We start from the raw sequence: 26,098 nt of genomic DNA on the forward strand, positions 1-26,098 counted from the left end.
ATGAGCCTCATACTGGCTCTGAAGAATACACTGGCGAGGTCACCAAGACTATCGCTACCCCGCAGGGTGACAGACCTGGCACGGTTGTTATTGAAACCGCGGGATCAGGACCTACTGTAGTCTCTGGTCGTTACACAACTATCTATGAACCTCACACAGGCACTGGCGAGTTTACCGGTGAGGTCACCCGAACTATTGCTCCCCCTGAAGGTGACCGGCCTGGTACTGTTGTTATTGAAACATCATCAAGACCTGGTTCAGTTTCTGGTCGGTACACCACCATTTATGAGCCTCATACTGGCGCTGGTGAGTTCACTGGAGAGGTCACCCGAACTATCGCACCTCCCCAGGGTGACCAACCCGGGACTGTTATTATCGAAACACCAAAATCAGGAATCTCGGAACTCGGAACCTACACCACTATTTACGAGCCTCACACGGGTCCTGGTGAGTTCACTGGCGAAGTCACCCGAACCGTTGCCACTCCCCATGACGGCCAGCCTGGCACCATTGTGATTGAGACGGCAGCAGGATCTAGTCCTGCTCCTGGTCAATACACTACCATCTACGAGCCTCATACAGGTACTGGCGAGATTACGGGTGAAGTTACCCGAACTATTGCCTCTCCTCATGATGGCCAGCCTGGTACTGTCATTATTGAAACTCCCGGACCACAAACAGCAAACAAGGAAGCCAACCCCCCTCTGACTATCCCTGCCGGAGATGACAGTTATGTGACTGTTTTTAGACCCTACACAGGGACGCCTCAGATCACAGCGCCCTCAACGGTGACTACCATCACACCTTCCAATGGCCAACCTGGTACTGTCATTATCGAGACCCCAGTACCAGAAACCACTGCCAGCAGCGATATGCGCAATCCTCCCGTAACCGTTTCTGCCGGCGACGACAAATACGTCACGGTCTTTAGACCCCATACTGGAACCGATGTGATAACTGCTCCAGTCACTGTTACGACCATCGCTCCCTCTGACGGAAAGCCTGGTACAGTCATCATTGAGACCCCCGAGGCGATTACGGAAGCCGCGACCACCATGTCTGGTCCTGAAGATGTGTTTGTGACTATTTACAGACCATACACCGGTACGGAACAAATTACGGCCCCGGTAACTGTCACAACAATTGCTCCGGTTTCTGGAACAGGCACCGTGATTATTGAGACTCTTGCACCCCAAACTGCCAGTACTGTATATGTCACTATTTACAGGCCATACACTGGTACAGCACGAATCACAGAACCTACTACTGTCACAACCATTGCCCCAGTGTCTGGTACTGGAACGGTCATCGTCGAAACGCCCACTCCGGATCCTTCAGTCAACAGCCAGCCAGAAACTTCCTCTGCAATCACTATCCCGTCAAATGATGAGAATCGCAATGTGACCGTCATTAAGCCCTACCATGGGCCAGGGTCGGTTACAGCTCCCGTCACCAGATATGTTCCCCCTACCGCAGCGGGTGAGCCTGGAACTGTTATCATCGAAACTCCTGTCGAGGAGTCTACCACAGACGCTCAGCCTCAGAGTCAGCCAACATCAGCTCCTGCCGTTACAATCCCCCCTAGTAATGGAAGTCCCAACATCACAATTGTTCGCGAGTATCCTGGCCCAGGTGTCATTACTGCTCCCGTCACTTCCTACGAGCCACCAAGGACATCAGGACAACCTGGAACCGTTATCATAGAGACCCCGGCTCCGACTCCCAACACCATGACAGGCCCCATCCAAACAATGTCGGGTCCAGCCGATACTGTGTCGTCAGGTCCGGCCGGTCAGAATGTTACTTTCTACACTTTGGCACCGCCAGGTGTAAAGACTCCTATCACTAGCTACGCCCCACCACAAACACCAGGACAGACTGGCACTGTTTTCATCCAGACAGTTGCTTCTGAACCCGGAATGAGTGCCGGCAACGAAAGGAACGTGACCATTATAACCGATGGTTCAGTGTCGCTTACGGCACCTTATACTCGGTACCAACCTCCTGGAACTCCAGGTGATCCAGGAACTGTTATCATTGAAACTCCACCTCTACGATTTGCTGAGACAACTACAGATTCAGCAGTTACTATCCCTGCCCATTCTGGTAGCCCCAACGTTACCGTGATCAGAGGCGGTCCAGGCAAGGAGGCTACTACGATCTACGTTCCTCCAACTGGTAGTGAGCCAGGCACAATTATCATTGAGACACCTACTGATGCAGCCACAACTCGGGAGGAGAAGACATCTGGTGATCAAATGGCTAGCGAGCAGCCAGCTGTAACCCTTCCTCCTAGCTCTACCAGCCCCAACGTCACTGTCATCCGACCTTATCCCGGGCCTGGTTCAATTACAGAATCTGTTACCAGATATGTCCCTCCTACCGCTTCCGGCGAGCCTGGGACGATTATCATTGAGACTCAATCATCGGATACTTCGGTCTCAACATCGGCGAACGCAGAGATTACTTTGCCTCCGAGCTCCCAAAGTCCCAACGTCACTGTGTTCAGGCCTTATCCTGGACCTGGCTCAATCACTGAGCCTGTTACTAGATATGTCCCTCCTACAGCTTCTGGAGAGCCCGGCACTGTGATCATTGAGACACAGACTACTGAAACATCTACTGAGTTCTCCATGACCTCCCATGAGACCCAGGCAATAAGTAGTGCTTCAGGAATCACCATTCCAGCCCACTCTGGAAGCCCCAATGCCACTGTCTTCCGACCATACACTGGCCCCGGCACGATTGAGACCCCTACCACAAGCTACATCCCTCCTGCCAATCCTGGGGAGCCAGGTACTGTTGTCATTGAGACGCCTGTTTCTCGTTCGGAGACCTCTTCTCAACAGGAAGTAGGGTCCACTTCTGGTCCCGCCTCAATCGCAGCAGTGATCACCACTGGCGGCAACACCATACCTTTCTCGTCTGCTTCCAGCAACCCTGATGCCCTCACGATCACACCAACCGATACTCGTGAAGATGTAACTGTTATTGAGCCAAACACCAAGTTTCCGGGTGCTACCGAGAACGTCACCCAGATTGTACCTCCTTCAGGAACAGCTCCTGGAACAAAGATTATATATACGCCCGTGCACACGCCTGGCCAGTCGTCTCTAGGTACCGCCGATACGGACTCTTATGTCACAATAAGTGCAACGGTCACTATTCCGGGAGACCCCTCCACCCAAACCGGTGCCAATTCAAATGTTGGAAGTGATGCCGGTACTACAGGTGCAGAGACTAATGTCATTATCATCCCACCCAGTGGCACAGAGCCAGGAACTGTCGTTTCTCAGACCAGTGTTTACTTGGATCAGACTTTGCCTCCGCACGGGAATGTCACCATTACTCGAGAAGCGCCCGCTGGCGTTACCACTCCCTTCACTACCTACTCACCTCCTACACAGTCGAGTGATTTGGGAACCGTCATCGTTGAGATTCCTGATTACAACATCACGACTACTAGAGCGGGTCCATCTGGAGTCACGACAACTTTAACAACCTACTTGCCTCCAGCTTCTGCAGGTGCTCCGGGAATGGTTATTGTCGAGACTCCTGATTATAACATTACAATTACCCGCCAAGCACCAGCATCCGTCACGAGCCTTCGAACAACTTATGCCCCTCCGGACACATTAGGCGATCCTGGTACTGTTATCGTCGAAACACCCAACAATGACTACAATGTTACAATTACCCGTGGAGCATCTATTACGGCACCTTTTACTGCCTATTCACCCCCTGGTTCTTCGGGTGATCCAGGTACAGTGATAGTTGAAACTCCTGACTATAATGTCACTGTCACAACACAGGCCCCCGATTCTATCACGAGTGTTCGCACCAAATACGTTCCTCCTGCCTCTTCCGGCGATCCGGGAACTGTAATTGTCGAAACACCCAACAATGCTTACAATGTCACGGTCACCAGAGCTGCCCCAGCCTCCGTCACCAAGATGTATACTACCTACGCTGCTCCAGGCGCTCCAGGGGATCCAGGCACTGTATTTGTCGAGACACCTGATTACAATGTTACTGTAACTCGGGGTGCCTCAGTTACAGCGCCTTATACGACATACTCGCCGCCTGCTACACCTGGTGATCCAGGTACCATCGTTGTTGAAACACCTGACTACAATGTAACAGTCACAACGGAGGCGCCTAGAACCGTCACCACCTTGCGTTCGACATATCTTGCACCCGGAAAGTATGGAGACCCCGGTACTGTTATTATTCAGACGCCAATTGGTCCCTACAACATAACCACCACGCGTGGTGCCTCGATTACAGCGCCATTCACAACGTACTCTCCACCAAGCTCCCCAGGTGACCCAGGAACTGTAATTGTCGAGACACCCGATTATAATGTCACAATTACACGGCAAGGACCCAAGACGGCCACTGCCGTATTCTCGACATATGCTGCACCTGGAAAGGCTGGTGATCCTGGCACAGTTATTGTTGAGACTCCTGCCGATGCCTACAACGTCACTACCACCAGAGGTGCCTCAACAATCACAACACCGTTCACAACATACTTGCATCCGGGTGAGCCTGGCGACCCTGGCACCGTCCTTGTTGAAACGCCTGATTATAATGTCACAATCACAAGACAAGCTCCTAAGTCAATAACATCGTTAGTCTCTATCTACTCGCCGCCCGGAAGCCCTGGTGATCCTGGAACAGTTATCATCGAGACACCAATGGGCCCGTACAACATCACAACAACTCGAGGTGCTTCTTCGGTGACGGCCCCAGTTACAACCTACATGCCGCCGGGACAGGCTGGTGATCCCGGGACAGTTTTGGTCGAGACCCCAGAGTACAACGTCACAATCACCAGTCAAGCCACCGACTCTGTTTCGGACACTGTCACGAGGTATAACCCACCAGCTTCTCCAGGTGACCCGGGAACCGTTGCGATTATCATGCCTAACCAGAAGGCTGCGTCAAGTTCGCCAAACCCATCTATCACCGACGCAACTGGCCAGAATATTACCGTCTATCGACCTGGTCCAAGGACGCTCACTGGACCTGTTACCTCTTACATTCCCCCTACCAACCGTGGCGAAAACGGCACAGTGATTATCGAGACTCCTGGCCCTGCTACGCCTTTCAACATCACAACCACGCAGACAGCCAGCACCATCACTGCTATATACACAACCTACCTGCCAGCCGGTGCAGAAGACGATCCAGGAACTATCCTCGTTGAGGTCCCTCCCTCGCGCAATGTGACAATCACCAAGGACGATGCTACTATCACAGCACCGTATACAACATACTCACCGCCAGGAACTGTTGGTGATCCAGGTACAGTCATCATTGGCATGCCTGCAGATCGCAATGTGTCCACTACGACTATCGTCAACACTCGAACTACCCCTTACACAACATACATGCCACCAGCCAACCGTGGGGATCCCGGCACCGTCGTGGTTGAACTGCCTCCTGATTCAAATGTCACGATAACGAAGACAGTCAGCGATAGAACTGCTGTTTACGCCACCTACTCGGCACCTGCGAACAGAGGTGATCCTGGCACTATCATTATTGAGGTGCCTCCTGGGCGTAACGTGACAGTTACAGAAGTCGCTAGCACAATTACCTCTCCTTACACAAGTTACTCGTCACCTGCAAGGCAAGGAGATCCGGGTACAGTGTTCATCGGGCTACCCCCTGATTCTAATGTGACGATCACAACCGAAGTCCCAACCCGAACTGCCCCTTACACAACATACTCGCCACCGGCTGAACAAGGCGACCCTGGCACAGTTATCGTGGAGTTGCCCTCTGACAGGAATACAACGATCACGAAAGAGGTAGCTAGTCGCACTCAGCCATTTACCACCTACATGTCCCCAGCTAGCAAGGGTGACCCGGGTACTGTCGTCGTGGAGGTGCCACCTGACAGAAATGTGACTATTACAACAGAAGTCTCAACCCGCACCAAGTCATACACTACATTTGCAACACCTGCAAACAAGGGAGACCCAGGTACCGTCATTGTGGAGATTCCACCTGCCAGAAATGTCACTATTACGACTGAGGCTACTAGTCTTACTGCTCCTTACACCAGTTATGCTTCGCCTGGAAGCAAGGGCGACCCGGGTACTGTCATTATTGGTATGCCACCAGACAGAAATGTCACTATCACAACCGAAGTCCCTACTCGCACTGCCCCTTATACGACATATTCTGCCCCAGACGCCAAAGGAGATCCAGGCACTGTTATTATCGAACTCCCCCCTGATCGCAACGTCACCGTCACCACAGAGGTTACTGGCCGTACTGCTGTTTATACTACCTTTGCTTCGCCCGCCACCAAAGGTTACCCAGGCACAGTCATTATCGAATTGCCTCCTGACCGCAATGTCACCACGACGGAACAGGTTCCTACACTGACCCAGGCTTATACTACGTATTCGCCTCCAGGAAGCCGCGGCGACCCAGGTACTGTAATTGTGCGACTTCCACCTGACAGGAATGTCACAAGGACGACTGTAGTCGATACACTCACTGCGGCTTCTACTGTCTATTCTGCACCAGCCAATAGAGGGGACCCAGGCACCATTATAATCCAAATGCCCCCATCCAGGAACGTCACTACAACTGAGGTCATTAACAGTATCACTCGGGCCACTTCAACCTATGCACCGCCTGCTAAACAAGGCGATCCAGGCACAGTCATTGTACAGGAACCCCCTGAGACAAACACAACTATTGTCGAAGTCGTTTCCACAATCACTCGTCCAGCTACGAGGTATGTAACCCCTGGTACCAAGGGTGATCCAGGCACCGTATATATCGACGTACCACCAAACCACAACGTCACCATCACCACAACAGTTAGCACAATCACTCGCCCAAGCACAACGTTTGCCCCTGGTGCAACGGAAGGGGATGCTGGCACGGTACTCGTTGAGATGCCCCCTGAGTATAATGTTACGACAACCCAGACTGTGCAGACCATCAGCAGGCCTGTCACCCGCTACTCATCTCCCGCTGAGATCGGCGACCCTGGCACTGTATATCTCGATATTCCACCCGAGTACAACGTCACTGTTACTACAACAATTTACAGCATTACCCGCCAAAGCACAACATTTGCTGCAGGTGCAACGCAAGGAGATCCAGGCACGGTACTTGTTGAGGTGCCCGCAGAGTACAATGTCACAACAACCCAGACTGTGCAAACAATCAGTAGACCAGTCACTCGTTATTCTAAGCCAGGTGAGATTGGGGATCCAGGCACGATCTATGTCGACCTCCCACCGGAGTACAATGTCACTGTCACGACTACGGTCCCGACTATCACAAGACAATCAACAACATTTGCTTCCCCTGCGCAGAGAGGCGACCCTGGTACAATAATTATTGAGATGCCGCCGGACACCAATACTACGACAACCCAAACGATCCAGACAATTACTAGACCAGTTACAAGGTACTCGAAACCAGGCGAAGTTGGTGATCCCGGCACAATCTACGTTGATTTGCCGCCGGAGTACAACGTAACAAGAACCACGACCGTTCCTACGATAACGAGGCCTTCAACTACCTTTGTTCCAGCCGGTACACAGGGTGATCCCGGCACTGTTCTTGTCCAGATGCCGCCAGACACCAATGTTACAATAACTCAAACGGTCTCGACGATCAGCAGACCTATTACTAGATATTTCACTCCTGGCACTGCTGGAGATCCTGGTACTGTGTACGTTGACCTTCCGCCGGAATACAATGTCACCAGAACCACAACCGTTGCGACAATCTCGCGAGTATCAACCACATTTGCCCCAGCTGACATGCAGGGCGACCCTGGCACTGTTATCGTGCAACTCCCTCCAGCTTACAATGTCACGGTGTCGTCTATTGATCCTACTATCACTCGCCCTGCCACACGTTTTGCGACTCCGGCAACAGCAGGAGACCCTGGCACTGTCTTTATAGATCATCCGCCAGACTATAACGTGACCACCACTCAGACTGTGAGTACGATTAGCCGGGCTAAGACGACATATAACCCTGCTGGTGAGGAAGGCGATCCGGGCACTATCCTGGTGCAGGTTCCCCTAGATTACAATGTCACTACCACGGAGACAGTCAGCTCTATTAGCCGAGTCAGGACCACATACAACCCAGCCGGCACGCAAGGCGATCCGAATACTGTTTTGGTCCAAGTACCATTGGATTACAATGTCACGACCACGGAGACAGTCAGCTCTATTAGCCGAGTCAGGACCACATACAACCCAGCCGGCACGCAAGGCGATCCGAATACTGTTTTGGTCCAAGTACCATTGGATTACAATGTCACGACCACGGAGACAGTCAGCTCAATCAGCCGAGTCAGGACCACATACAACCCAGCCGGCACGCAAGGCGATCCGAATACTATTTTAGTCCAAGTACCATTGGATTACAATGTTACGACTACACAGACTGATAATGCCATTAGTCGTATCCGAACTACATATATTCCTGCTGCCACTCAAGGCGACCCCGGCACAGTCTTGGTGCAGGTTCCCCCTGACTACAATGTCACTACCACAGAGACAGTCAGCTCAATCAGCCGAGTCAGGACCACATACAACCCAGCTGGTACACAAGGCGACCCGAACACCGTACTTATACAGGTTCCTGTTAATTACAATGTCACAACAACCGAAATAGTTAGCACCATCACCCGGGTCAGGACTACTTACAACCCAGGAGCAACTCAAGGCGACCCAGGAACTGTGCTTATTGAAGTTCCCGTCAAATATAACGTTACAACGACCGAAACAGTTAGCACAATTAGCGATACCAGGACAACATACAACCCTGGGGCAACTGACGGTGACCCAGGAACAGTACTTGTTCAAGTTCCACCTAACGATTCTGCTGCATCAACTGTGGGCGCAACCACCCAAGCCGTCACGGCGCTTATTTCCACGAGTACCGATGGTAATGCAGGAACGTCATTCGAGCCCCCTGGCGGGAAGTTTGCATCTTCATCAGAGTTCAGCGGTATATCGGCACCATCTTCAACCGGCTCTCAGCCATCAGCACCTTCTGCCGGTATCTCCGCGCCTTCAGCCAGTCTCCCAACCGGCTCTCAGCTCTCAGTGCCATCAGCTGGCCTTTCAAACGATCCTTCTAGTGGTATACCGTCCGCTTCAACTGGCGTTCCAGGAACGTCCTTTGAGGCCCCTGACGGAAAGCTTACATCCTCATTAGGGGTTGACAGCCTATCGGTACCTTCGGCCGGTCTACCTAGTGGCTCTCAACTTTCAGTACCTTCAGCCAGTGTATCCTCGGCTGGCGTTCCTTCTGGACTATCAACCGGACTGCCCTCTGTAGGTCTATCATCATCGCCAGTTTCATCTGTGCCATCCGTTGGCGTACCCTCGGCTAGTCTTCCTTCTGTCGGTCTTCCATCAGCAGCATCAACCTCAGTAGCATCGGTGCCAGCAGTGAGCGCCTCGTCTGCAACTGTATCGACGGCACCCACATTGGTTACTTCCTCAACCGCACAAGTGCCTGCAGTGGTATCTTCTAGTACTAGCAGCAAATTGCCCCAAGCATCCTTTGGCCCAACCTTTGATTGTGACGGGTTTGGATACGTCATTTCAACCCTTCTTGGCAACACTCTCACAAAGGTCAACCTTATCGATGGAACCCGAACCACGGTTGCGACTGGAATCGGCCCTGGTGGTAGCCTACTCAACGTTGCCGGCGTGGCAGGCGCAATCAATGGTATCGGATTCAACAAGCTTGACGGTTACATATATGGTTTCGTCAACCAAGGTGTTGTCTCGGGAGTCCTCTGTGGTCTTCTCGGATGTGCTTCGTCTCAGCTTATTCGTATCGCTAAGAACGGTGGCTACGAAACACTGAAGCTTACTGTCCCCTCCAACATGATCGATATGGGCGATGTTGATGAGCAAGGGCGATTTTGGGTCTCGGAAAACGGAAAGAAGTGGTGGTGCATTGATGTAAACCCTGCCTCTTCTACATTCGGCAAACTACTTAACAGTGGTACTTCTGCTACCGACCTCATCTCCGGGGTGGGCGACTGGGCGTATGTACCTGGCGGAGGCGACTATCTTTATGCTATACAGGCATCAGTCATCGAGTCAGGTCTTCTTCGAACTAACATCGTCCGATGGTCGCGCACAACTCATACCTGGTCACGCTATCAATCCTACCCAAACCTTGTTCTTACAAGTACTAATTTGGTCTGGGGTGCTGTTATGGCAGGGGATAATACTCTCTACGGTCAAGAGAATCTTCTCGGTCAGACGTGGAAATTCACCTTGGGTAGTACGGCAAATCCCACGCCTATACCCGGTGGCTCCATCGCCAACTTACAAGGAGACGGCGCGAGGTGCATTGATGCAAAGACTGTTTTCCCACCGTTCACCTGTGATGGGAAAGCGTATGTGATGTCGACCCTAGTTGGCAACACTCTTACATCGGTTAATCTGAACGACGGCAGCCGCTCTACCGTCTCCAATAATATTGGATCGGGTGGTGCAATTGATGGTATCGGATATAATACGCTTGACAATTATATCTACGGTGTTACTGATCAAGGCCTTGTCACTGGGGTTGTTAACACCGTCCTTGGCGGCGCTCAGTCCCAGGTTATTCGTATTGCCTCAGATGGGCAGTATCAGCCTATATCTGTCACTGTTCCTTCAAACACCATCACCATGGGCGATGTCGATGACCAGGGACGCCTTTGGCTTTCTGAAAGTGGCAAGAGATGGTGGTGTATTGATGTCAACCCGACCTCACCTACGGTCAACAAGATGATTGCCAATGGCACATCATCTACTGATGTCATTTCTGGCGTGGGTGACTGGGCATTCGTACCAGGTGGCGGCGATTATCTCTATGCGGTTCAGGCCTCGATTATTGAATCAGGCCTAATGCGCACAAACATTGTTCGCTGGTCTCGTACAACACGGACTTGGGAGCGATACCAGTCATACCCTAACCTTGTACTTACAAGCCTCAATCTCGTCTGGGGCGCAGTTTGGGCAGGTCCAGGTGGCACTTTATACGCACAAGAGGACCTCCTTGGTCAGACATGGAAGTTCACCCTAGGAAGCAGTGCTAATCCTGTCTCCATCCCAGGCGGTTCTATTGCCAACTTGAAGGGAGATGGTGCAAGATGTATCGGACTGGATCCTTCGACCACTATTCAGCAACAGACCAGCACTTCTCAGCAATTGCCCAGCATTACCGTTACCTCAACAGTCACGGTCCCACAGCTGACACAGGTGGTCACCTCTCTCGCGCTCCCAGGTATTTCGGGCGGTCCGGCTACCTTGCTTGTGCAGGTGCCCCCTAAATCTACAGTAACTACAACACAGACGATCAACACTATAACCCGTGCTACTACAACCTCAATAGCTGCTGCAGATCCAAACAGTCCTGATACAGTTCTCATTCAATATCCCCCTAAGTCAACGGTGACAACAACACAAACAGTTAGCACTATCACTCGTGCCACTACGGTCTCGATGAACGCCGCAGACCCGAATAGTCCTAATACGGTCCTAATTCAGTACCCGCCTAGGTCTACGATCACAACAACACAGACGGGAGTTAGCTCTATTACCCGTGCTACTACAACCTCAATAACTGCTGCAGACCCAAACAGTCCTGATACAGTCCTCATTCAATATCCCCCTAAGTCCACGGTCACAACAACACAAACAGTTAGCACTATCACTCGTGCCACTACGGTCTCAATGACAGCCTCGGACCCGGGTGCTCCTGACACAGTTCTAATCCAGTTCCCCACTCCTTATAATGTTACCATCACCACAGCCGGTCCTACAACTCTGACTGCCACATCCACTACGTACTCACCGCCCGGCAAGGCTGGGGATCCTGGTACCGTTATCGTTCAACGGCCACCCGTCACAGTCACTACAGCTGATTCCAGTGCTTACACCACTTACAACCCTCCTGGCGCCAGCGGCGATGCTGGCACTGTGATAATTGCAACTACAACTAGGCCTGTTGCTCCGGCCTACACCAGTGCCGGTCCTCAATTCAGTTGCGACGTCTATGGTTATCTCATGCAGAAGACTGCCCTTTACCGTGTTGAGATTAGCACTGGTAAAACAACCCTCATCAAGAGTACTGTCGGTGGTGGTGGTTGGATCAACGGTATTGGTTACAACCGTTTCGACGACTACATCTACGGTATGTACATGGACAACACCGGTACCCAACTCATTCGCATCGGCGGCGATGGTACTTCCACCTTGCTCCCCGCCCGTACCAGTGACCGCTCCGTCAACATGGGTGATATCGACAACCAAGGTCACTTCTGGATCTCGAACAACGGAGGCGCATGGTGGGTTATCGATGTCATGCCTGGTTCTGCCAAGTATGGCCAGATCATCATGAGCGGTACCGCTACAACCTCCCTCAAGGCTGCCGACTGGGCCTTTGTCCCAGGAGGAGGCGACTTCATGTATTCCGTCATGTACAACAGCGATGGCTCAGCGTCCACTCTATGCCGTTTCAGTCGTACCTCATACACATGGCAGACAATGAAGTCATTTGGATATATCACTGGTGACAACATCTGGGGAGCCCTCTACGCCGCTGCTGACGGTTCCCTCTACGGTTCAGAGAACTCCAGTGGAAACATTTACCAATTCCCCATCGCACCAACGATCGGCACCCCCAAGTTCGTCTCAACAGGCCCAGTATCCTCATGGAACGACGGTGCCAGGTGTATCGACAGTCAAAATCTCCCCAAGTAATAAGACATCGAATCTTGTTACTTTTTCTATGTATACCCATCACAGTCAGACGCTTCCTGTCTAAGACTAAAAGGGATTTTACCCTTACATCCTCTATTTTCCTATGTCCCCGACAGTCAAGCACTCTCGCGTCAAGAACACGAGTGTTATGGCACTGATTTCTTTTCCTATGTATAGCGACAGTCAGACTCTCGGAGTATATAAATGAGAGGGTCTTGACCCTGAGTCCTTTCCTATGTCTGTATATCTTGTATAATTAGTTTGTTTCCATCGAGATTGTCATAATGTTTTTGTACAGAAATTGATCACATATGTTTTGTTTAACTTTCCACTCATTACCGAGTGACTCATGCCTTATATGTCCATTGCGTGCTGTGTTTCACCTCAAGTAAAGAGTCATGCCACATACACTCAATCCCTATGCTTACCTTCGCTGAGCTTGGTACTATGCCTCGACCTTCCCTTAAGACAATCAATGTACTCATTAAAGACTCGTTGCATGCCAGAAGGGCACAAATAGTTTCTACTGAACTAAGTCTTCTCCAAAATTGATCAGCCACATTCTCTATCGACGCATGTCACTTCCAACGCTGATGCGCGTCGTAGCTTTGGCCATCCATATGACTCGATGTCAGGCACTGAGCAAACCAAGGAGTCTACGCCTACAGCCAGTCATTTTAAGGCCTAAAACCGCCCCCGTGTCGCTTAACTCGTCTTGTCGACATTATAGTGACAGTTCATCCGGTATTCGCGAAGAGTTTGAACTAATATCTAGGAGATCAGCCAGCAAGCCCAACATACAGTTAATCTAATCTCACAATTCCCAGAAGCTCTCTAATTATTTACTGTAGCTCAATCTCCTTTCCTGCATTTTCTTTCTAGAAACCAGATTGGCTGAGAATATGAAAGCTGCTAACTTCACATTTAGAGTAAAGCTAAAGAAGTCAGACTGACAAAAGGCATTCCCTCAAGACTGGCATGACTTCACTTAGCATCTCTAAAGAATAAAGGGACGGTACATTGCATGCACTTCTCGCATATTGCACAATCTCCCACATCGTTAATCAGCCAAAACAGCCTGGAATCTAGTCTTGTGCAAAGTTTTTGAAGTGCCTGGAGAAACACTCGATTGTTCACAAAGCACACAATAAATTCATCATGTTGGCAATTCGTGCCCCATGGCTTCCCACTGACGTATCTCTTTTCCGTCGTTGAACATATCTATGGAGTTTTCACATAGAGGAGTTTCATCAAGACTGTCGACAGCTCGGTGAGGTCAATGATATCTGGTATGGACATTCCCCCAGAGATTACATATATGATATTAGAAATGATGAGGAGATGATTTGCCTCGGGCTCTTGAATCCAGCTTAGACAGAATCTATAGTGCTCTACATTTCTTCTGATAGATGTGGACGTCTATATCGTACTCCTTCATTTTTGGTATTCTACCATGTAAAGCTCGGGTTGAGTACGAGTGGTTTAGACACTCAGCAGAGAAGGGTTGAGAATCCTTTATTGACGTATGTGGCATGTCCAATCTCAACCGGACCAAGTCATGACTGGTTCTTTACTGTCTATTTCAAACCACCCTTTGGACTATCCCGTGTCATGAAGACCAATACCTATCCTCGGCGTTACCTTGAGCTATTTGACGAAACCCGCCACGTTCGACATTGTGTCAAGCATGGATGACGACCAGACAATGTGTGCGTCTAGGATATTTCGTATTCCTATCAATAGAGCTATGAGTCACCGAGGAGATGCTGTCCGTGCTTTTCTCTCACCTTGTACCGGTACATGACGAATGCTTTTCAAATATGGTGGTTTGTCACTATCTCGATAACGCAACCCGACAACATATCTCCCCCTGATAGGAGTAGGATCCGAACTTTCCCATTGAAATTTGACAAGTGTCTTTATCTAGGACGAGAAGTATTGGCGCAGAAAATGTTGGCTTGACTCTTATGCTTGTCCCCATCGGCCACGCAACGTTTCCAGTAGCGGCTGTATCATGCTCCCTGTCAAATCAGCAAGCTATCGCCTTGCCAAATTGCTAGTTCGTTGCCTGAGATGCATCCACTTTAGTCATACCATCAGCCATTATCGAAGGGTCCTTTCTCTAACCCGCCACAAGATTGGAATCGTCAACAGTATCTCGCTCTTGGGCAGGCAGGGGATGGTTGAAACTTGGGCTCCATATGGCATGGCGCAGGGAAGAAACGTCCAGTATCAATTGTGGAATGGTATAAGCTGACTTATTGTTTTCAACTGTTGATGCCCTCAAGCCAGGTTGTTTGAACCCCTGAGGATAGCTACCTCCACACGTCAAATCTTCAAAACAACATGCTGAGACACTTCAAACTCTGTGTAGGTAGGAGCTGTAGCTCCGAGAATATTCAAGGACCCGCCCTTGATGTATGTGACGATGTCGAAAAGGCGAGTAGAGGTTAAGAATTTTGCGAACTTTGACGTCGAAAAGCTGACCTTGTGGAGTACTGGAACGATGAAATGGATATTGGATAAGATATCGCGGCTCAGCAACTGAACATAAAGAGAAAGGCGAGTAACGTTGCATGTACGCACGCATGTATATTCCTATTCAAGAATCGATGCTGCATGCGAGCATGCACATAAAGTAATGCTGACCGGCTCTATACTCATAATGGGATGGTCGGCAGTTGAAGACGGATAGTTGGGCTGAGCATTGGATCCAGTAGGGGCCATATGATAATAAAATGTTGACTGGTTGGTTGGCATGGTTGAATCTGAAAACACTCGAGCTAAGGCTAAGTTTGAAGCACAGTATATACAGTAAGTACGTAATTGGTCACGGTCTTGATGTTATTTGATGAACTGTTGAAGGCTATCGCTTGAGAAGTCTAGAATCTTCATATGCATAGAATCTTCTGGTAAGCAGGGGATTTGACAATTATGACGTCAATGAGGCAACTCAGGATTATCACCAAAATTAATTGCCGGTGACACCTCGGTAAATAACATTGAAACACAGTGTGAGTACTGACATAAATAATCCTTTGCAAAATCCATGTACCGGGACTTCCCTGCTACGACGCGATTGTGATTTTTTCTTGAACAAAAAAATCTTTTTTATTTCTGGCCAGTGAATAAAACAACCCCCACGAACCGGAGCATCCTCCGGTTTATTTATTGCTGTGCTTGATTGGAGCCAGATGTTGCGGAGGAAACTCTCCGCCTGGAGCAAAGACCCTGAGATCTAATTCTCCCAAATTCTCCATGTTATGCAATCCTACGGGGTTCGCAAATCGCGTCCATAGCTAACGAATATGCATCATTCACTAGGGCAATGATAATTCCCCATCCATCTCAACAACGTTATGATCCGCGCCGGAAAACCCTCTCCGAGTTGACTTGGCTTAACTTGACTTGACCACTGAGGCCACCTTGGAGCCCGTTCATTGACAGGGGTGAGCCTTATCCAAACACGACTTATATAACCAATTGACCAGTGGTATTCCTGGGACGGACACTTCCGATGGTGTCCAAATACTCACCGCTCACGTCCATTTTACTTGATTTGTTTAGCGGGTAGACTAAGTAATCGTCTGATGGCCCCATCTGTCATTGTGAAGTACTGTAAGAGCCAAAGTTGACCCCATTAACTCGAATACGAACCATCTGGGGCAAAAACAACGACTGGTAGCCGTTTCATCTCGAGATCGATTGCAGGGATCTTGGCCTCGTACGTGCTATACTCCGCGTTGTATCCGTTGTGTACGGATACAATGGCTGGAAATGCAATTTACAAGCCCACAGCGAATGCCCATCATGCATCCGGCAGCTGAGAGTGGCACTTCGTTGGGCTTCAGATGCATGGGTGTGACATGGCAAACAAACGGCGATGGCTTCGATTGTTGCTTTATCTTGAGCTCGCGCCCGTCCTTAAGATTTTGACCCAATTGAGTTTTGCTAGGGCTTTGTGAGCACGTCACACCTACTTACTAACGTACGCTGCAGCATGCCTAGGAGGTTCACCACTGCCGAGCCGAACCGGCACAATAAGACACGTGCGACTACCCGTGTTGTTCTTCCAGGTCAACGAGGCTGTTCCAATATTGTGCGACTTTCTCGATCCTCCTGGAAATAGTCTTTCTCGCAATCTGTGGCTGACATTGTTAGGCAATACAGCTGTATAGAGTCAGGTCTCTGACGATCTCGACCTCGTTCTCGACTCAGTGACGGGACCAGGGTATCGGTACCCGACTTGCCAAGGTGACTATTATGTACAAATCTCCCTAAAAACTGTTTCTCGACAGGGGTTAGCACATAAAGACCATACATACACAAGAGTAGCTCAATTAGTGGCCGTATTGAAGATTCGGAAACTTTATCTCTAGTCTGGTCCCTCAATCAAAGGAGAGTCTGTCGTGGTACAGGACCCTGTCACCGTACCTGACCTGTGGCGCAGCTCTTTTGAACAAGGTTGTCAAGTAAGTCAGAATACACTGTGCCGCAAAAACATTTTCTTCTTGTTTAGTTGGGGTACCTCAACCTGTATGGATTAGTCTGAGCTGAATTGGAGGGCAACTTGGCCCCGTTGAATTGATGAGTACTTTGCAGTCAGCCAGTCAGGTTCGAGACATGACGGGACGCCGTTCGATCTGCCGCAACAATTCTCCATTTGCGATCGTGGGTCCCGAGATCGTGGACCACACCCACGAGGACCCTGGCGGTCGTAGCGTCGGGATCCTTTATTTCAGGTCGTCCCCGAAGCAAATCATTTCGCTGAACTGTGACTGTTGGTTGTCCATTTCATCGTGATCTCATCAAGCCTGTCGAGCCAAGCCGTCAGTATAACCACTAGTCAGCGGCGCCATCCCATATTCTGACCGATATCAACGATTAGCATACTGCGCTCGGAATCTTTGAGACTCTAAACCATTAAATTTTTCACTTTTCTGGAGACGCTTTGCAAATCTCTCTTTGTGCGAGTCAATGTCGCAAGAAATTGGCGAGCCGAGTCGGAAAGACTTGCTTGTTCCTTCGAGGCCGATCAACTGTGGCTCCGATTAAAGTTGTTGGCTGACGTTGGCGTGTCAGGTCATTATTGATACCATGTTACTGCTGTCATCAAGAGACAGTAAGAGTATTATGGATGGACAGACATGCAGATGGGATACCGTCATGTAAGTAGGCAGGTACTGTACTGTTCTGCACTGTAAAGCACCAGCTTTCGAGATGCTTCCTGAAGGAACTGGTTCTCTCTTTCTCTGCATGGGATAAAAAAAAGCGGGCCCGTGTGCCTATATCAAACAGTACGTTTTGCAAGCGCTGCATTACAGACCCCGCCTGTCATGCGGGTCGAGGAGCAAATGCTCCGGCTCCGGGACTCCCTCATCAGACAAGCGTAAGAGTAAGGTGGTGTTTTCCACCAAAGGTGCTCATCGGACGCACAGGATTTTAACATCACTTCCCTCAAAATGCCTCGCCGTCGCATGCTTTTGTTCCCTTTTCTATTCCGTCCATGTACCACCATCAGTACGGCACCATCCTCGAGAGTCGTCATGTCCCTCTTTTGCCACGACTCTTCCAGGTAACGTCGCCCGGGGCCGAGACAACCAGCCTGACGTGGACTCGTCTTTTTACCTTCTAAGTTCCCGCTGGGTCCCTGTAACCCCCCTTCTGAAGCCCCCTGGCTACCGGGACATACTGGACACACTGGACATACTAAGCCTCGGTGGCAACTGGCCACCACGTCTGTAGTCTGTTAAACAGGACTTCTGTTTCGACGCCACACTCTTTATATCAGTTCTCTGTTGACCTTGAACGAAATTCTGTTTCACGACGACTACCATTCCATCCACGATTGCCATCTCCCGCCTATGAGAATTGTCAGCTTGCATTTTCTTCCCTCTACCTGTACGCCATTCTTCCACGTCATTGTCCATGTCGTTGGTGCAGGTCTACCCTTTCTCAATCGACGGCTCGATCATCACCTATTCGAAATCTAAGGACAAAGCTCGAGCTCACAGATAAATGTGCACGCAGCATTCGGCTGCGTGCCACGTCTGCGGGAAAGAGTATCTCGTCTATGTCGAATTTTGTCAATTATTCCGTCCGCCATTACTTGTATGTCCACAAGGCGTCATATTTCTCCGGACTATGATGCGAGATGGGCAGTGCCCAAGTCCAGTCTGTCCAAATAGTTTGAGGGGAGGTTGTCGAATTATGTGATACGTTTGCTATCCAGAAGAGACAAAGGGTGGTGACCAAAACCCCCTATTTTCGAATCACGGCCAATTCGACCATTCTCTTAGAGTTTCTGCTCGGGTACTTCAACCTCAACGACCTGATCGACACCTTTATACTCCGGAACTTCAAAGTCAAATTTCTTGGCAATGGACGGAGTTACAAATCTATCTTCAGGGTTAGTTATCTCGAGCCGACCCTTACGACACCAGTACGTACCGTCCTCCAATGAAGTGTCGACCTTTGAAGTGCTTCACTAGTGGCTTTGGCGCTGTCAGGCTAATGAGTGCCGTAGGCATGAAGGAGCTACCGAGCCCAGACTTTGGCGGACCATCTTCGATATCCCATGATGATGGAGCATCGACCGATGTGACCGGCAATTTAGTGTCTTGCAGTGCTTGAATCACTGCAGGAAATGGTTCTCGAACTTCTCCTGAAAAACTAAATCCTAGTTGAAGGGTCAGACGATTCTGCTGTCAAGCGAGTACAACATACCGAAAATCGCATCGACAACATGATCTGTCGATTTCAGCGCCGAGGGAAAATCGTCGATGAAAGGAACCTCAAGATCTTCGAGTTGTTTGGCAAGTCGCTGGGAATAAGGTCAGCGACAGTTCAGCTTTCAAGCATGGAAAACGAGGAGAAAGACGAGGAAAAAGCTGGTTACATCGATTGAACGATATACCAGTTATTGCTATTCGACCGTTACCGCAGGAGTGGTAGAAAACAACCGACAAAGGAATCACAAAAACAATAAAACAATGAAATTGTAAAATTCTCGGTATACAATGATACTATACAATATCATACATGGTGAAATGGTGAAGAATCACATGAAAACAACAACTTACCTGATACAGGTCGTTTTTACTTCTTTTGGGGTAGAACACAGTCGGGCTGTAACCGTACTGTCGAAGATGACGAGCAGCCACGAGTCCATCACCACCTGAAACTATCCAGTTACTTGCATCGAGGAGCTAGTGAAAGAGGCATACCGTTGTTTCCAGGTCCACAAGCAACGAGAATTCTGCGACCATTTTCAAGGGGCTGGAGGCGGTACACTAGTGATATTAGCAGGCTGAGTGTCGTGAAATACAGTCGTAGGCCACTGTAGGCCATGCAATGCAACACAAAATGATACAGAAGCTTCGAAGGCTCCTGTAAGACGTATCCGAATTGTTGAGCAACTTACCGGCTTGAGAAACTGCAAGACCAGCGAGCTCCATGAGCTGGTCAAGTGAGAATGCACCAGTGCTCATAAGTTCCTGATCAAGAGCAGCAGCAGCTTTGGCTCCGAGTGTCTGGAGCAGTCAGTAACTGAGCTATAAGGATAGCTTTCATCGCTTACTCTAATCGCCATTGTGTGTTTTGAATCTTTTGTTCTGCCTAGTTTTCGAGAGGATTTCGTTAGAATCGTAACAACAATGGATCACAGTAGTAATTCTGATGATGTGAAAATCAAGCAGCCTCTGTATGTCGTCAGTGAGTAAATGTTGGAAGATCCAGGGACTGACATCACTCAGCAGGGTGCTCCTTCGGCCGTTGGATAGCACAGCCACATCACTGTTGTGATCCACCTCAGCAGCAGCCACACCGGCGAAACTAGACACCGATTCCGATTTCGAAAATGTCCCAACCTTCAAAGCAGTAGCATCTACCCAGGCGATTGTTATAACCGTGATCGTCAAGTCTCCCCATATCGCCGTCATGGTTGTCAAAATCCGTCTCGCCCGCTTCGGGCGTCGAAACCAGCCCTTTTACAACATCGTTGTTGCCCACGCTCGGTGCGCTTAACCCGTCGACTCGTGGCCCGAATTGAACGCACACCACTAACAAACTTGTCTAGAACGGCTCGTAACTCCAAGCCGCTCGAAGTCATCGGCACATATGACCCGATTCCCAAGGCCGACCCTTACGACAATTCTGGAAAACTTCACAAGGATATCCAACTCGATCGTGCGCGCGTGATGTACTGGGTCGGTGTTGGTGCACAGCCTACGGATACGGCATGGCGATTACTCTCCATGATTGGCATTCTACCAAAGAAGCAGTTCGGTCCCAAGAAGGACGAGTTAAAAGGTGTTTTGGACAAGAACGAAGTCCAGATTCGATAAAAAAGCAAGAAAGGTCCGGAAGGCTGTATGATAATGTATAAAAAGACATTTCGAGGCGTTGGTTCGGGGATCGATATCACCCGATTTGAATGAGCCAGCAAAAATCGAGAGCAGGCAGGACCAACACAGACGATCACCGGGGATCTTTGGCAGGTGATAAAGGCCCATGCCGCTTTCAAGAGGAGACTGTAATATATACTTATGCTGGAAACGGCTTGATTCACCACAGCCAAGTCATTTGTCTCTATTACTATTTGTATTGAAGCGCTACCCAATACCATGTCTAAACACATTTAAAGCTGTCTATGGAATATGAGTCGCTAAATAAGAAAACCCAACACATACCCTCGTCTTTGCAACGCCTTTATCCAACATATGTCATCCCGATAAGGTCGTGAGAGAAAATAAAATAAAACATTTTAATGAGTGACAGCAAAGAAAATGTTAAGCGCGAGACACACAGACATGATAACAGCTCCATAGATAGCGAGAGCAAGTGCCATTCTGCGTAGATGGTGGTGTTCAATGTGTTCGAGATCCCAGCGCCACTTGCGTCGCCATCGCCATGAGTTTCGGTTGCTGCGGGTGCTGGCATTGCTAGCGACGCTGACGCCGCTGCGAACACTAGTTGTGCTCTGAGCTAGAGCAGCAGATTCTTCTACATCGGAAGTGGAAGAGTCTTCGTCAATATCATCGTCTTCCTTGACCAATCGTTGATGATAAGTACTGTCCGGGTTACTGATCTTATAGTAGAAGAGGCCGGGAAGGATGAAACTGATAGAAGTTGATCCGGTGCTGCCAACAAAGGCCAGGACGCGATCAAGACTGGTGACCGAGAGAGCAGTCATGTAGGCGAAAGTAAGAATAAAGGTGGTAATGACTGCGAACCGAAGATCAGACATAGGAGCAGTGCTCCCGTGATCACCAGGTGGAGATACAGGTAGCAGTGGTGTCGCAGTTCGGCCATTGTTAGATGAGTTACGGTTTGGTCGCCACTTCAGAACAGCATCCAAAGAAGCTCGGCAAGGATGCACCTGCAAAGGAACCGAGAAAGTAACAAGGACGACAATGGCTGCCTTGCCAATTGTCGAAGCAGCTCCAGTCGGGTCTATTCTTGTTAGTTACGTTTGATCATCGCCAAACCAAAACGGGAAAACCTACACATCGACACGATGTTGCCAACAACGGCATTGCCAAAGGTAAGGTAGCCAGAAATAGCCACAACAATATAAATGGAGGAAGCAGATCCAATGCTGGTAACAACGACTCCGACAACACTTCTGGGAGAATTGTCTTTCAATTCGTTCAGAATGGAGAACATCTAAATAGGTCAGCAGAGTTCAATGGCTAATTTCAGTTTACATACGTTTTGATGGCAAGTGTAGGCAAAGACCACGACAGGTAGAGCGCTCAGTGTCTCGATCGCTCCACCCCATTGGATTACTCTTATGCTTCCCGGGTCAGCATGCTTATCAGATGCAAAGTGATAAATCACCAAGACAATCAAATATCCGATAGATACCAACGCAACAATACTGGTGTACTTTAGTGAATCCAACCTCCGCAAGAAGCTGAGAGGGATAATAATGAGCATAAACGCAGTGATCCAAAAGTTGCGATCAACCAGATACGGAGCGCTATTAGCATTGCTCAAGAAGCCCAACACCACACCAGGCATGAGATCCCCGATGATGATCATGTATGATACACCGACTCCAAAACACTTGATCGCGATTGCAGCATCGAAGATAACGGCGGCGTTGGGGTATGTAATTTGCGACAGGGAAAAGAAGGAGGCTGTTCCTCGTTCGAGATATCGAGCGCATCGAGACTGGAGATAAAGACCGAAAGCAGCGGTCAATCCAGACCACACAATAAGGATGACGCCGAGCATGATTCCCATGTGGGACATAACAGAGGGCATGGCAAGAGTGCCAGCTCCAACAACTTGACAGTCCGTGTTAGCATCATGTCGGTCGGTTCAGTGACATTGAACGTACTTGTGTTTAGCAGATTTACGACACTGCTGATCGTGGTGGCTTGGCCGCCATGGCCGCCATCCTTATGACCGCGACGTCGAGGTCTGGGGAGTCTGTTGTGAGCGATGATAATCACCATGGCCGGTGTCGGCGGGTCTCCTCACCTTGACATGTCGCCGGCACTTCTTGTTGTAGAAGCGTTTCCATCAGATATGGTAGAGTAGTTGGTCATTAACACGACAAAGGAATATGGAGTGTCGTCGATTGTTCGGCGCGATCGCAATGGGCGGAGCTAGTTGTAAGGTTTTCGATGATTGTTTTGCAGGTAGACAAGTTGCTATGAGTGTGTTGTCGCAAGTCAAACTGCAGTTATGCAACTTCGTTATCGCTGCGTTCCTCGGGATTCAAATCCGATAAGTTGCTGACTAGGCACGGGGGCGGGAAGTCGGAAGTTGGTAGGCTGGACAGGCCTAGACCAAATTGCGTCAGTCAATCGGGTCAGTGAGTGCTTGCACTTCCACCGTCCCACGGCACAAAGGCCCCTGACAGACAGACAAGAGGTTTAACACTCGGATCACAACAGGCCAAGTCACGAGCCAAGTGCCAACGAGGCTGTTGTGGATGAATTAGATGCAGGAGGAAGAAGAAACAGTCAGGAGATGGTTTAGTACGATTTCCTGACACAGACACAGTCGGCTCCTGCCACGATCCTTGGAAATCAAAACAACGGGGGAGCTACTACTACTGGAGAGGAGATGTTGTGCCGAACCCGTATAGCCAATCGTTGTGCGCCAAGGAGATGAGATGGCCAATCAGGGTGGTTTTTAGACAAGCCATGATCCTGATCTGGGGAACTGCTTCAGGGCTTCAGGGGATAGAGAGATGTTCTTCTGCAGCACTTTATGTTCTCATGATGGCCATGATTTGTCTGTTCATAATATAGTATCATTATTACTGAAAGTATATTTCAATTAACCATGAAAGTTCATTCATTTATTCATTCAACTAGCAAACTATTCCTAAATTACCCAACTTTACAGCAAATACCATGGTCCTGCAGGTCTCACAATTTCATGACATCCTCCTGACCCCCCACTTTCGCCCTTGACCGCATCCACTCCATCATTCAAACCAATACCTTACTTACCGTACCTTACTTTGAGGTCCCGCGCTTGTGCCGCGCGCTCGCTGTCACGATGGCCACCACTATGAACGAGACGACCCTTTCTACGCTTGACCTACTGGAGTCGCGACTCCTGCGTGTCGAGCATCTTCTTTATGGCCAGTCCCAATCACCAGCGCTGGCTCAGGATCGGTCAGCGACTGATCAGATCGGCCAACTCGAGCGGCGCTTCTCCAAGCTCCTATACGACTTTCGCGACTATCATGAACTTATAAAAATTTGTATGTGTTATTAAATCTTGTTGTTTAAATCGGTGCTTACCTGTCCCTTACAGATCGAGCCAATCCTGATTTCTTCCATGCACCCGAGCCATCAGAACCACCATCACAACTCGACATCGATGCCCTTCAATCCATTGTTCTTGCCTCGGCTTCAGCTTTCCCTACCACTTTATCATCCCTTACCGCGATCAAGGATAGTCCTATTCCCGACCCGGCGGACAGTGCAGCCCTTGTAGCTTTGCAAGATCGAATGAAGGCGATCGAGGCGACGCAAATTGCACAAGCTGCTGAGATAGCAGACCTCCGACCGCGAAGCGAGACGGCCGTGCGAGCCTGGTACGAAACAGGAGTTCTGACCAACTCCAAGGCGATGGCAGATCTAGAGTCTCGCGTGGAATTTGTCGAACGGCAGGTACGCAGGGCAGAGCGGGAGCAGGAGGCTGAAGATGAGTTATGAAGACATATTTGAAGATACCCCAGATTAGACATTGCTTAACAAGGGTCGTTTGACATCTTATTATATAGAACTAAGGACTTGCTCGTAACGAGATTACGTAGACAAACATCTTGATAAATGACATATCCACTCACTGAAAGGACCATGCGCGTTTCCAACTTACTCATGATGGTCGGGGTCTGATGTAGGTATTGTTTGCTAGACAAGCTACATCCATGGCATGTTTCTAATCAAAACATTATCACGACCAGCCAAGACAATATTGATGATTTTGAACATCGACAGTAATTATTATAATAATCTAATATTTAATTTACGCTACGAACGACCTCCTCTATTAATGGAGGGTTTATGAAGTACTGATTCAAGCATTCCTAACTTCTAACTCCCAGTTCCCGTTTTTCACCAACCCGAGCTGAGTAACCTGCCGGTGGATAACTTCACGATGCCCATATAATCGAACTAAGGACCAAATGTTTTTAAGCGATTCTTCTTGTACGGTCTAGTCAGTCGGACTTGTCAATCTTTCTAGTTGATCTCCAGGACACTGCGTGTTCAATTCCATATCGGAGCGAAGAGGATCACTCTTCATTTCTTCAGCAAGAAACAGTACTTTATGTGTAGTCTCTTTTTCTTTTCGTTTTCCTCCCTATCTAGTGGGGGCAGGAAAGTCGACCTCCTTAGCCTTAGGGTACAAAAACAAATAGCCTAAGAACTATAGTCTAAGAAGCATACGCTGACCTACTGGTTTCGTCTCTTATGCTTCTGGCGGTCAACTTTTCTGGTACCCTGATGTCTACTACATTTTGTTTCTTTCCATCTTCTCTCACAGTATGTTATCTCCACCGGTTCGTCCTGACTGTACTTGTTAGGGTATGCCGGGTTTCAGACTATCAGAGAAGCAAGGTCAATGAATAGTGTTCGTTTACATCAACCTTCTCTGTGTGCTTCATGATAGCCCGCTGACCATTACATCTTTCACATTACAAATCTTGAGGGCTGTTTGTCATGCCGTTCATTGTAGTAGCTGTATGAGGACTGTTTCGGAAATCAAGATGCCGGCTTGGTTTCAGACCCAGCATGTGTTTACTTCGCCAGAAACCTAGTCTCATGTGTGTTTGAACTCTTGGATAGAAACAAACA

At 49.3% G+C, this 26,098-nt stretch overlaps 5 protein-coding genes across 5 annotated transcripts; 3 read left to right on the forward strand and 2 right to left on the reverse strand.

Moving 5' to 3' along the window:
- Positions 1-7,379: 7,379 nt before the first annotated feature.
- Positions 7,380-8,663, forward strand: EDB82DRAFT_431089 (uncharacterized protein; the record flags this gene model as incomplete). The annotated part of the gene is made up of 1 exon (XM_065607696.1): positions 7,380-8,663. A coding segment is annotated over one exon (1,284 nt), but the record flags the coding sequence as incomplete, so codon positions are not given.
- Positions 8,664-19,025: 10,362 nt separating this feature from the next.
- Positions 19,026-20,521, reverse strand: EDB82DRAFT_271676 (NAD(P)H-hydrate epimerase). The gene is made up of 7 exons (XM_025728668.2): positions 20,350-20,521; positions 20,194-20,302; positions 19,997-20,062; positions 19,853-19,947; positions 19,497-19,593; positions 19,221-19,449; positions 19,026-19,168 (listed from the first exon to the last, which is right to left on the reverse strand). Exons 1-7 carry the CDS (start codon positions 20,359-20,361, stop codon positions 19,066-19,068), a joined length of 711 nt encoding a protein of 236 aa, XP_025583011.1. The 5' UTR covers positions 20,362-20,521; the 3' UTR covers positions 19,026-19,065.
- EDB82DRAFT_509431 (mitochondrial 37S ribosomal protein bS16m) lies at positions 20,505-21,354 on the forward strand. Its single transcript, XM_025728669.2, has 2 exons — positions 20,505-20,785; positions 20,848-21,354. Exons 1-2 carry the CDS (start codon positions 20,709-20,711, stop codon positions 21,113-21,115), a joined length of 345 nt encoding a protein of 114 aa, XP_025583012.1. The 5' UTR covers positions 20,505-20,708; the 3' UTR covers positions 21,116-21,354.
- A 180-nt stretch (positions 21,355-21,534) lies between these two features.
- Positions 21,535-23,233, reverse strand: EDB82DRAFT_478560 (transmembrane amino acid transporter protein-domain-containing protein; the record flags this gene model as incomplete). The annotated part of the gene is made up of 4 exons (XM_025728670.2): positions 21,535-22,223; positions 22,277-22,436; positions 22,482-23,062; positions 23,116-23,233. The coding sequence occupies 4 exons, from the start codon at positions 23,231-23,233 to the stop codon at positions 21,535-21,537; spliced, it is 1,548 nt and encodes a 515-aa protein (XP_025583013.2).
- Positions 23,234-24,037: 804 nt separating this feature from the next.
- On the forward strand, positions 24,038-25,233 carry EDB82DRAFT_272018 (uncharacterized protein). The gene is made up of 2 exons (XM_025728671.2): positions 24,038-24,498; positions 24,552-25,233. The coding sequence occupies exons 1-2, from the start codon at positions 24,291-24,293 to the stop codon at positions 24,953-24,955; spliced, it is 612 nt and encodes a 203-aa protein (XP_025583014.1). The 5' UTR covers positions 24,038-24,290; the 3' UTR covers positions 24,956-25,233.
- Positions 25,234-26,098: the final 865 nt, after the last annotated feature.

This window comes from Fusarium venenatum (genome assembly GCF_020744135.1).
Source record: "Fusarium venenatum strain MPI-CAGE-CH-0201 chromosome Unknown EDB82scaffold_3, whole genome shotgun sequence".
NCBI lineage: Eukaryota > Fungi > Ascomycota > Sordariomycetes > Hypocreales > Nectriaceae > Fusarium > Fusarium venenatum.